The sequence below is a fragment of the Juglans regia genome, chromosome 11 (assembly GCF_001411555.2).
Source record: "Juglans regia cultivar Chandler chromosome 11, Walnut 2.0, whole genome shotgun sequence".
Classification (NCBI taxonomy): Eukaryota; Viridiplantae; Streptophyta; class Magnoliopsida; order Fagales; family Juglandaceae; genus Juglans; species Juglans regia.
In genome coordinates, this window is record NC_049911.1 from 32,871,559 (window position 1) to 32,884,528 (window position 12,970).

Below are 12,970 nucleotides of genomic sequence, written 5' to 3' on the forward strand. Positions count from 1 at the left end.
CATAACAAATAAAAGGGGAAGGCAAGAAGCATGTGCATGACATTAGAATCATCGTATGGCACCATTTGTAACGAAAATTAGCGTCGAGTTTAATTAATTTTGCCACAAATGATTTTTTTAGCATCAATTTGAGCATGATCGAAATATTTTAGACTTAAAAAGTCATATTTCTTGTAGTGAAAAATGCAACACCTCCAAGCTATAATATTACTCGATCCTCTTCCCTACCTTGAATTTGACTTCATCGGCAGTATCCGAATTCTCTTCGCCACACGTACAAAGTCCCTGTTTACAGTACAACACGTACATATAGAATATTAATGTTGGAGATACTACACACATATAGGTTTTACAAACTGATGCTTTACCAAAATCACACAAGACTTGTAAGATTTTTAATGTGTACGCGTGTGTAGATCAGATCATCAGAGAGAGAAGTACTAATTATTTGATGTAAGATTTTATCCTTATTTGATTGAGGATAGATTTGAGGATGATATGAGAATTTTATGTTTTGTTTTGAAGTTTAAAATATTATGTTTTAATATTATTATTATTTTGAGATTTAAAAAATATGTATTGAGATTTGAAAAAATTAAATTGTTTATTATATTTTATATGAAAATTTAAAAAATATGTAATGATGAGATGAGATGAGATGAAAATTTTATGTTTTGTCTCACCCCAAACCTGCCCTAAACTATAACTTTCAGACAAAGAAGTGCTTGACAGAACGAATAGAATTCTTTCCCGGCAACCTAGTTAAATGCATAATTAATTAGAAGCGAAGAAAATAGTTTTTCTTTTCCTTTCCTTCTCCCGTTTTCCTATGAATGATCAATATCATGAGGCTAAAATATTTACAAGAAGAAGAAACAGAAGACGATAATAATAACGTATACTTCCAATTGAGGTCGCCTGCGAGGAGAAGATCATTTTCTATGTCCTCATAAGCAATGAGATGACAAGGAATAGCATTAGACAGGTCATGAAGCTGATCATTCTCCGAAGTGATCAGTCCAACATCTCCGGCATCCACAAACATCTGTCTCAGGGCCTTAGCTAGGCTATGATAACTTGCATGCTTATGAAGATTGACGCGCTGGCAGATCGAACGGCCTTCGAGCACAATTGTCACAGGTGGAACTAACGTGGAAACGAGATTATCATCAACTCCAGGGAAAGCGTACCGCATGGATATTGTTTTTAGAGTTTTCCGGCTGGAAGCAGGTTCCAGAAGAGGTCGTTGGAGTTGCACTGACAATGCTCCTTTCTTGCCATATATCTTCTTTTCAAGGAGTGATCTAATTAATTGTCGCCTCTGAGAATCAAAGCTATTCATTTTCCTTTTTGATCGTATTTTTACTTTTTTTGTGCTAACTATTCCCTTCACTGTCTCTTTTATACATTGATTGGAGTTATGGATGAGTAAGAGCTGTTATGTACAGCTTGGTCCTCAGCAGGAACACACACACATGCATCCATGCCTAATGGCTCGTGTTCATGCATTTTTTCCGTTAACATTGGATGTCAACAATATGGTTAAATGATCTGCAGTGTTATTTGACAGTGGTGCATGCATGCATGCATTGCTTGAAATGTTCGTAAGCATTAAATAAGTATAGAAAATAGAAATAAAAGGAGACAGTAGGATTTATATGTGGTTGATTTACGTCCATTAACGGATCTTTTGAAGATAATTATACTATATTTTATGATTTTACTAGCTCTCAAGCCTCACTTTTATTTCTGATACAGTACAATGGAGATAAAAAAAAAAATGGAGGCCAGAGAGGTTGAAGATATGAAGCCAACCTTTGGTGCTTGAAGTTTCCTTCTCTATCTCGTTACTACTTGCCCTGTCCAGCTACCATTGCTATAAGTCACTTCCCCATTTTCCAACCGCTATTCTTGATCTTTTTATGCGATTTCCTTGCTTTAAGTTGAATCTAGTTTTTTGGTTGATCTCGTCTTACTCTCTTCATCACTACTCTGCCTCATGGTAGGCTTCAACACCGGGAGTTTAATATACCAATGCAACACTTTTTAATTATTAAATATAATTAACATTACTTGATTAATCTATATATGAAAAATCAATTTAATAATTGTTGAGATCAAGCAAATAAATATTATTGAATATGTAGGTTTATACTAATTCCACATACAAAATTGGCTGGCTAGACCAAAAAATACCGAGGAAGAAAGTTGTTTTTCTTGTAAAAAATGGCTAGGCTAGTAATTAGATTAAAAATATAAAATAGAGAAATATTTTAACCATATCTCATAAATATAATTTCACAAATTAATGTCGCTTGAGATGAAATATTAAATTATAAAATTATTTTTATTATAAAATAGATCTAATATATTATATAAAATTAAATTTATTTTTATAAAATACCTACTCCTCATTATTCTCATAGCCTTTATTAGGGTACCCTTTCTTCTTATTTTTCCCTCTCCCCTCAGTTTATATATGGATCATGGATGAACTAGCTGGATCCGTGCATTTTGTCCTACGCCACGCCAGTTTTTTTTTTTTTCCTTCTAATTTTACTGAAAAATTGGTAGTACTAGAAAGGGGACCAACACGAAGACAAAAAGGGTACTAACTAAGGTCTACGTGTCCCTTTCGGGGAAAGAAAAATTTGTGGCTGAAATTGTAAAGGATTAAAGAAAGAATCGAGTCCCCACAATTTGTGAACAAAAGATGTGATAGAGTCGGGCATTTTTTATTTGGTAAATTGTCAATTTCGTTTTCGGTGGTTTTAATTTTTATTGGTGGGGAGTTGGGGAGTCGGTGAATACTGAGGGCCTTCATTAACCATTTGGCATGTTCAACCAAAACCTACCCCGATATTACTCCAGAATAATTAGTTTATATTTCCTACAGAAATTACAGCTTCCAATTACACAAATACATTTCAAATGAAATATCACATCAATCTATGTTATTTTATAAATTTATTTTAATATAATCTCTTTATTACTAAAATATTTATCCATATTAAATTTGACAAGGCATTATCTTGTAAAAAAATCCGGGACTGAATTAATATTTGAAATGATCCTGTAACAAATATCATCACAAAAAAGAAATTTGTTATTTCAGATGCGAAATATAAGTCCATGCAACGCGATTATTACATAAAAGTAGAACATTTTTCTGTCATTTGAACCTTCTTGCTGGTTCATACAAGGAATATTAGACCACATAACCTGGTACCTACTTATATAATTAATCATATTATGTATTTATAAATTACATCAATCAAAAATAAAAATAAAAATAAAAATACTTCATATTTGAAAAATTAAAAAGAATCACAAAACCGACTTGGGTCATCGCAAGGTCGTAAACGGTAATTGAAAGGCATCTCAATAAGCCCCCCGCATACCTCGCCACCACAATAATAATTTTTTTTTTTTTTTTCACAATTTCTAGAGGTTTCTCCGACCTTGTCCATAGGATGGAGGAATTGTGTCACCATACGTCACGCAGATATCTGCCATTCATTTGCAGATTCTTTACCATGCTCTCCGCTTTGGAGCTGTCGAGAGATCCCTGAAATTCACAAATCAGTGAGCTTTATTAGTCAACTACAATTCAACATCTTTAGGAAGAAAAATAGTATCAACACAAGCGGGTGTAATCACATGTCAGGAAGGGTCAGTGGTTATTGAAGCGCAAAATAAGGTTGGAGGATCTAATTGGTTGAAAAAGGTTGTCCATAGATTTTCAAATGCTATGATGTTCGGAAATGTCATCTATGGACATCCAAGAAACGAGTTGGTGGGGGCTCCTGGTTCAAAAGCAAACACAACTGTCCAATCACACCACGAATGGTTGTGATTATTAGGTCAGATTGCTTTTTATAGTGGGTAGGTGGCGACTGCAACCACACACATCCAATTGCTACTTATTTTAAGTTTTCTACATAATCATACCTGTTCTTGCAAAATGGTATGGAGTGCTCGGTGGACATCCTTAGCCATGCCTTTGGCATCACCACATACATAAATGTAACCTCCCTGAGAAATCAGGTTCCAAATATCCGAAGCCTGTACGCACACAAGCACGTGATTAATGTTTCTTTTAATTAATTAATTAAATTTCAATTATATGCGAAAGTTTACTCCTGAAAAGTGGTGGTAGGTGAAATAGTCCAACTACCTTCTCCATCATTCTATGCTGCACATACAGTTTGGTGGGTCCCTCACGCGAGAAGGCAACCACGAGCTCAGAAAGAGCACCAGTTTCAACAAAATTGTTCAGCTCGTCTTCATAAATGAAATCCTGGAGTGGACATAGTCGGTGTGTAAGTCTCAGTCCAGTGAGCATTATATAGAACTAGTTGGGACATGATAATTTTCATCTTTTTTTTTTTTTTTCAAACTGATAGGGGCCTGACTTACCAACTTACAATTCCTGCATCCAAAGAATAAGACTGAGGGTCCCAACTCCGCTCCAGCTTCTTTGAGAGCTAGTCTTTCCTGAAAAGGTAAATACATAATTGCTTGCGGTTAGCTCAGCTACTTGTTGCAGTATAACTAAGCATCAAAGTTTGCAAGTTAAAACCTGCAGGAAACCCCTGAAAGGAGCCAATCCGGTGCCCGGCCCAATCATAATAACGGGCACTTTGGTATCTGCAGGGAGTCTGAAGTTTGATTGCCTGACAAAAATAGGAGCCCAACTGCAATCATGGCTCTTCTCCAGGGGAACGGCATTCTGTAAAAAACAGCAAAAAAATATTGTCACTCCAAGTCAATTGACACATTTAACAGCCCCACAAATTAAATTGCTAGCTGAGAAAATCCATCATATAAAATAAATGACCAAAAGATGTATAAAAAGTAAAAATAAATACAGGTAAACTGACACTTACCCAACTACACTTGGACATAACCAACTAATCAGCCCAACCCCTCCCCCCAGAAAAGAGAAAAAAAAAAAACCAGAGAGAATCATGTTCTTCCATATTTACCTCGTTCTTCCAAGATTTTCATTTAACGGAAAAAAAAAATGGAAAGATGAAAAAATATAAACAAATACCTTCATCCAAGTGGAACACAATCCCTTGTGAATCCGCCCTGTCGGTGTTTTCTCGTAAACTAATGCACAAGTGACGTGAATCCTAGATGGAGCCATCCTGCAGACCACATATGCATGTTTGGCGTATATTAAAATAGGGAAGAAAAGACAAAATAACTAAAAAAGAGTGATGAACTAGACAAGGCACAGTCATCTTATAGATCATCCACGCTGTATTTAAACAAGTCACAGATACTACCTTGTTTTCCCACATTAAAACATTCTTTGAAACTAGTAAAGCTCCCTCCCCTCCAATGTAATTACGAAAATCTAATATGGTCCCCTTTGTAAAATAAATTACAAGTGTCTCGTTCAGTGGGACCCATACTTTAAACGTATTTTTCCCAAATTCATAGAATCCCATCATTAATACCCGAAAAGCTTAAAATGGGTAATAGTATAGATCTGATTTTCTATATAATGTAAATCATCACATCACCCACTGTGAAGGCAAAGTTTGTTTTGGACACCTGATTACAGCAATGGCTCTCCATTCTACCTCACAATATCTATTAGGAAACCATTCTTATGTGAAGAACATGATTGAAACTGACACTCATGAATTCACCTGAGAAAGTACAAGAAAACAGAAAACTGAAAGAACATGTTACATGTATATATTACCTTGGGGATGACGAGATTGAATAGTATCTCGGCTGCAAGCGTGGGGTAACTGCAGCAAAGAACACACCAAGTGGGGGCCTTGCTGATGAAAATTCAGCCATGATTTCAAGGAGGCTTCTCTGACTAGCAACCACCCATTGTGCGTATTCATCCTGCACGAGTTTAAAAAAAAAGTTACTCCCATATATATATATAAGCTCCGTAAGGACAAATTTCATATCAAATGGCTCACAACCTTTCCAGCAGGTGATGCAAGATGTCTTAAACGGTCGGCTTCAGTTGGATCAGAAGCATGGGCTGCTAAAGCGAGTAGGGCAGACTGGAACATATATGCGATGGGATTGTTAATTATTGTAAGTAACACAAATTTCATAGAAAAAAAAAAATCTAACACATTGATCCAAAACAAACCTTTTTGGGTGAAATCAAAAGATCGGCATATCGAGCCAGCGCTGTTCTTAAAGTACAGGGTGGGAAAGTAGGGGGTAAGGAGCCTCCACTAAGTGGTGTGCCATCCTCTTTATCAGCATGGACGGAGAAATAAGTATCTGGTGACAAACCCAACAAGCTCAGTGCCTCCTCCACAATCTCACTGTGATTCTCACAATAAACACCAACATGATCCCCAGTTTCATATCTGAGAAAAAAAAAAGTAGGACTACATAAGGAAATATTTATGCATCAGTACTTCTTTCTTTCTTTTTCTTTTGTGTTAATCTTCAAGTCACAGTCATTTCCAATTAACAAGAAATATATGATAAATCAACAGGAATATTTTCATTACACCATGTAACAAAATTGTCACGCCCATGCAGATAATCAAAGCACTCAGCCAAATAAAAAGAGGCAACACTTATAAGCAACTTACGAAAGTCCAGTGCCAGATATGTCAAACTCCAGGTGGATGCAAGAACGATCAGATGCAGAAGTGTGAAGCTCCTTTCTCACAGCCACATTAGCCCTAAAGGCAGTAATCAACTTATAGGTTAGATCACAGAGAAAATGGGCTCAGGTTGCGAACTTAAATCACAGAAACTACTCTTTTCGTCCATACCTGCATGGATGCTGAGCATCATAAACAGCATTACCATTGGCACTACCCAAACTTTTTTCGTCTACCAAGGCATTAGCACCATCATGGAATACAACTCGATATTCCAATACAGCAGCAGTGTAAGGGGTGGTAACAGTTGTTGGATCATCATCATCTCGAAGCAACTGATCCAACTCAGGCCACACCAATTCCCTCCTAGACATAGTAACAATCAAAGAAGAAAAAATGTAAGTGCTTCAAAAATTAATGGTGCAGTGCTATCAATCAGCATGGAAATTCATGTTCCTGATACCATGCACTGAAGTCATCTTCAATACATTGATCATCATCTCCAAGACCAACTGGGACAAGACGCTTCCCACCTGAAAAAGCAAAAATACAGATCATGTTGGCTAAGAATCCCTTCCAAGTATGTACATAAAAATAATATTACTACTATTCTATAAAGTAGCTTTCCTTTTTTAATAAGTTATAAAGTAGCTTTCCTTCATTATTATATACCCAAAACTACTTCCTAGATGTACAAAGAAGGTATGCATACATTTTTTTTTTTTTACCATTAGTGCATAAACAATTTTTGCCAACAGTCAACACCATCTAGAAATTTGTTTGTAGAATTGTACGATATATATATGCTGCAATCGATGATTCAGAAATTAGCTATGCACATTAGATAAATGAAACCAAAATAGCACTTTTTATATGTTCTGCAATAATTTCACAGGCAGGGGCAGTAGCTGGTAAAGGAGCACCGGAGGTATAATCTTCCATGTGTAAGAAGCTATCTATGTATTTTGAATATCCTAACTTACTCTATTTCATAGGTCATCATTATATCAAAGGCATCTCATAATCCACAAATTCTTTTCATCAGCAATGATTAAAAGGAAACATAAAAGAATTACCCTGCTCAGCGAGGATCTCATCAACCACGTTTGCAACCTGTTTCCCAATAACAGTAAACATGAATCAATATGTTGATCAACACAAGGAAACAGAAAAATATACTTTTCGGAATCCAGCAGCTATTAACTGGAGATACGTGGATTGAATATTAAATACGAATCTGAATGAATACCTTGTTGAAATGCTCGTACTGCCTATTGCCAAGGCCAAACACTCCGTACTGAAGGTTCTGAAGCCACTCGCCTCTCTCTTTCCCCTAAAGCATCAGACGTTAAGAAATATTAATCGAAATTTTAGCTCTTAGTAATTCAAGTACGTGATCCAATCAAATCCTTCCACCAAAGGAAGTTTACCTCTGTAAACCATTTATAGAACCTGGCCGCATTGTCGGTCGGCTCACCATCTCCGTATCTACACAACCCAAATAAACAAAGCATATAAGCACATCAAGAGCAGAAATTAAACCGATGGAAATAAAAACAAAATAGCATAGAAACTCACGTGGCCAAGAAGAAGAAAGCCAAAGTCTCTTTCTTCAACTTTTCCTCATACTCCTCGTCATCGGCCGCATAATCGTCCTACAAAGTCCATTCCAACATCAACATCGAATTTTCAACAGCACAGGAACATAATTCAGTTCCAAAAAGCTCAACCAAAAAAAATTCAGCAATACATACGTACCATATCAACTACTTTAAACGTGGCCTTCTCGTACCGCGCTTTTGCCTCCTCTGCTAACGCCTAAATTAAGCCAAATCAAAATAAAGCAACTATGAGCTCAAGGCCTCACGCACACAGACACCGATGGTACATACAAGTACAATTGTGTATGTGTAGACGAACCAACCTTTGCAAATCCTTCGGCGGTACCGGTCTGCGTGCCGAAAAAGATAGTGACCTTCTTTTTGCCATCATCGGCTTCGACCTCCAGTTCCTTAACGATCAACGGCTTGGGCAGCTCGACGGTTTTGGTTTTCGAACCGTTGGATCTCCGCCAAATCAAAACGACGACGCAGCCGATTAGTACGGCGATCGAAGTGGTCAAAATCATCACAATCTCTCGGTTCTCGAGAAGAAGGGAAGCGACCTCGTTTGCAGAGTTGGATGATACGTTGGAGGGGTCGACCTTGCCCTTGATGATGGCCGACATCAGATCCAACGGCGAGACCTTCATGGAGTTGGAGGACGATTGCATAGCTCGGAATACAACAGAGGTGATAGTGTCACCGGAACCCGGAGCGGCGGAAAACGATAGCGTCGAACCGGATCCCGGTGAAGGATATATGTAAAGAGTATACCGGAGAAAGTGATGTTATGAGAGAGAGGTCGGGAAGGAAGGGATTTAAGAGTCTCGGAGTGTTGGTGGTTGGTGGGTGCGGAGTAGTTGAGGAGAGAGACCCTGAGAAAGAGGGAATGGTAGGAGAGAAGGGCGGGGTTATATTATTGCATTTGCGGGGAAGTGAGATGGAGCGTGATACGTTATAACCTCTGAAACCCCAACCAAACCGTCGCCAACCAAACCAGACTAGTCAAACCCACCTAACACCCTAGTTAACCACGGTTAATACTCTGGTCAGATTGATTTTTTTTTTTTTTTATTGCTTTTATGACAAATGTGCCTTGAATGTTTATAATTTGATTTTAAATTTTTTTATGGTTAGTATATTTTTTATTTTATAATATTATGAAATATATATATCTATATAAAGTTGGGCAAATGTTAGGATTAGCATTTATTTTTTAAAATGATAGATTTAAACATTTATGGCTTTCATATTATTATATAAAAATAGAATAAAAATATAGTATTAATATTGCTTTGAAATTGCGTTTTAAAATTAATCTACTACGACAGATCGCAGAGTGGAAAAGGACACAGTAGTGGACAAAATCAAATGTTAGCTCAGGCAAATAAGACGTGGAGGAAGTCCAGCCACAGGGATCAATCGATCCAACTAAGAAACCCAAGTGTGTTGCATAGGCTAATAATTTTTGTGGTTCCAGACTTCAGTATCCTAGTATAACGGGAAAGGAGGAAAAAATATAAAAGATTTTAATGTTGGTAAGTGCCTAAATCGTCGTATAGGAATCTACTTTCCTAAAGATTCGTAACACCATGTCACGTGTGTCCATTTTTAAGAGTTAAACTCTTCTTTATAAAATGAAGTGTTATAGCTATCAAATAAATTTATAAATTAATATAATTTTATACTGTATTTTATTTATTTTATAATAAATTTAACTTAATTTTTTTAAAAAAAATTAACATAACATATTAATTTTTGAGTTTATTTTTATTAAATTTCTTTATAATTAAAGTATTTATCTAATTTTATGGAATAGAAGGCCGTGTTTCAGCCCATTGCATTTGGAAACTACTGTTTTTAAATAAACATGATTACATCTAATGAAAATAAAATGATATGAACTGTTCATTTTAGGTTCTGTTTGGATATACAAAACTTCTTATATCATCTTATTATTATAATTTTTTTAAACTTTCACATAAAATATAATAAATAATTTAATTTTTTGAAATTCAAAATTAAAAATTTTATTAAAAAATTATATTATGATAATATTTTATTTAACTTTTAATAAAATATTTTATCTAATCTTAATTGCGTAATCGAATATAACCTTACTTTGATCTTCTCACTGAATTCAAATTGAGTTTTATTTTTATAAGAAATAATCTGCATACGAACCAGAAAACAACAAACACATGGTCCATTTTTTTATGCTAAGGTGGGTCTAAAGCTAAGCTGTCGAGTTTTACGCGTTTCACCAAGTCGGGGTTTCTTTTTACTTTATATTTTCATTGGGAAATAGAAGTATTGAAAGCAGTCGGCCATGTTTGAATGTGTTGTGGTCAAAGACTGATCAAGGGAACTGAAAAAATTGAAAATGCGTCAACTATTTCAATGTCGACCAACCACTGCTTGGAATTGACCCCTCCGAGATTGGCAACTCGCGTGATGAATTCAGGCTTCGACACTTCTGCACTGATCGGCAGGAAATCCATTTGAGCCTCCTCTCCTCTCCTCTCCTCTCATCTCATTGCTATATAGATAAAAAAAATTATTTTTATCAATTATTATTAATCACTTCACACCCTCACATCTTATAAAAAATATCATTATATTTTATAAAAAATACTATCACATTTTATAAAAAAAATTATAAGTATAAAATGTAAAGTATCTACAGCGATTGATCTATATAATTACTTTATAAATAATTCAATAACCTGGTGAAGTAGGGGCATTCTTTATCACTTGTCTACAAATTTTGAAATTTTATTTTATTTTATTTTTTTAATTTTTTGAAGCAAGATCTGTCTTGTATTTAACTATCTATATATGTTGCTTGACTTTTATATGTTTTCTCTTGCGTCCCTCAATAAAGGAAGATCAAAAAATATAAACTTTCAAACGTACCTGAGCAAAGTTTTGAGTTCCACGCCTGAATGTGTTTGGATGTTTAATTGAATTTAATTGAAATAATAAAATATTATTAGAATATTATTTTTTTTATTATTATTATTTTGATATTTAAAAAAATTAAATTATTTATTAAATTTTATATTAAAATTTAAAAAAATTGTAATGATAAGTTGAATTTGATTTAGTTTCAAAATGTTGAATGTATAATACGATAAAATAAGAAAAAAATAAAAGAAAAAAGCCCTATCGAGGTACGTATCTATTACATGAAATGAATGTTTTTTTTTTTAAGGAATTCGCTTGCCCGTTTTGAAAATACAACATGAATAAACTACGTTTAAAAGGGTCCATGTGAATCGTGGAAGAAGAGGATCTCCGGTTTAGAAATTCCCAAAGTCATCTGATCTGTCCATCGCGTGAAAGGTATGATCAACTTGTTTATTTTTTTGGCATGTGAAATTGGCCTTGATTCGAAGTTTTCTTTCGGGTGATACAAATTAAACGGTCCTACCTTGAACGAGTCATGACAATTTGCGACTCTTCTAGACTTCAAAAACATGTTATGTTTCGTTTACTATATTTTAAAAATAAAAAATAAAATTATCAATTTTAATCCAAACATCTTGTATTTTCATTTTCCCCATTTTTTATTTAATCATTTATCTAAACTTTGGTAAATAATTAAAGATAAAAAATCAAGATAGAAGTCTATCTTTTATCCTTGATCCTATAATTTGAACTTTTTTAGAGTGTTTAATGAACAGTCATCTTGGGCATCCCGTTATTTCATATTCTCAAAAATTTTATTAGAACTTAATAAGTACATTTCTTTATTTAGATTTTTAATAAATTTTGGAAGAAATATAATTTCAATATATAAATATGGCGAATCGAGACTAATGAGATGAGAATAATGAGATACAAATTATGCAAATTATAATGAAATAACTTGTGAATAGTAGTAAAATAGTTTTAAGTTATGATTTTTTATTGGATTTTGAAAATTTAAAGACAAAAATCAAATAAAATTATTATAAAATTATAATATAAAATTATAATATTTTATAATATTATTTTTGTTTTGAAATTCAAAAAATTTATTTTGTATTAAAGCTCAGAAAAGTTGTTTGATTGAATAATAATTAGATGAAAAAATTAAAAATTTGAAATAAAAAAAAAATATTTACATGTGACTGATGTTTGGGAAGAGAAATATGATAAGTTTTAAAATAAGACAATATTATATCACTTCCCAAACAATCCCTAAGATTAATGTTGAAAGTTTGAGACTTACAATTGACAAGTGTTCTCAATTTAAATCTTATTATTTTTAATATATTTTATACGGTTTCATTCGTTAACTCATTATATAAATATAATTATTAATAATAAAATTAAGATAAATAAAGAGTATTGTTATTTCTATATTACACATTATTCACGTAATATAATTTGATTTGTAATATTATAATTTTAAAATTTATTTTTAAAATCAAATTATGTCATATAAATAATGTACGATATCGTTGTTTAGGACTACAGTGATAAATATAATTTATAGTTTTAGAACTTACATCTTATAACTTAAGTAATAAATTATACTATTAAAAAGTTTTTACTGTTTGGTAACTATATGTTGAAAACACTTTCAAACATGTTACGTTTATTCAGAAACAAATAAAAAAAAAAAGATTTGTGATGCATAAATTACGATTATCTGAAATTTTAAAAATTATGACCATATCATTGAAAATTTAAAAGTTGTAATTATCTGAAGGTTATATGGGTATTTTTGTTCATTGACGGTCTTTTTAAAATTAGAATTACGTTCCACATTATCTAAAA

General features: G+C 33.6%; 2 protein-coding genes across 2 annotated transcripts; both read right to left on the reverse strand.

Annotated features, from left to right (window-relative positions):
• Window positions 1-224: 224 nt before the first annotated feature.
• LOC108998803 (auxin-responsive protein IAA33-like) lies at window positions 225-1,342 on the reverse strand. Its single transcript, XM_018975505.1, has 2 exons — window positions 903-1,342; window positions 225-285 (listed from the first exon to the last, which is right to left on the reverse strand). Exons 1-2 carry the CDS (start codon window positions 1,340-1,342, stop codon window positions 225-227), a joined length of 501 nt encoding a protein of 166 aa, XP_018831050.1.
• A 1,781-nt stretch (window positions 1,343-3,123) lies between these two features.
• LOC108998862 (NADPH--cytochrome P450 reductase-like) lies at window positions 3,124-9,132 on the reverse strand. The gene is made up of 18 exons (XM_018975596.2): window positions 8,527-9,132; window positions 8,361-8,420; window positions 8,181-8,257; window positions 8,033-8,090; window positions 7,852-7,935; window positions 7,679-7,715; window positions 7,066-7,135; window positions 6,774-6,968; window positions 6,588-6,680; window positions 6,131-6,356; window positions 5,955-6,038; window positions 5,720-5,871; window positions 5,057-5,153; window positions 4,583-4,732; window positions 4,420-4,497; window positions 4,178-4,300; window positions 3,952-4,065; window positions 3,124-3,568 (listed from the first exon to the last, which is right to left on the reverse strand). Exons 1-18 carry the CDS (start codon window positions 8,872-8,874, stop codon window positions 3,488-3,490), a joined length of 2,127 nt encoding a protein of 708 aa, XP_018831141.2. The 5' UTR covers window positions 8,875-9,132; the 3' UTR covers window positions 3,124-3,487.
• Between the last annotated feature and the right edge of the window lie 3,838 nt (window positions 9,133-12,970).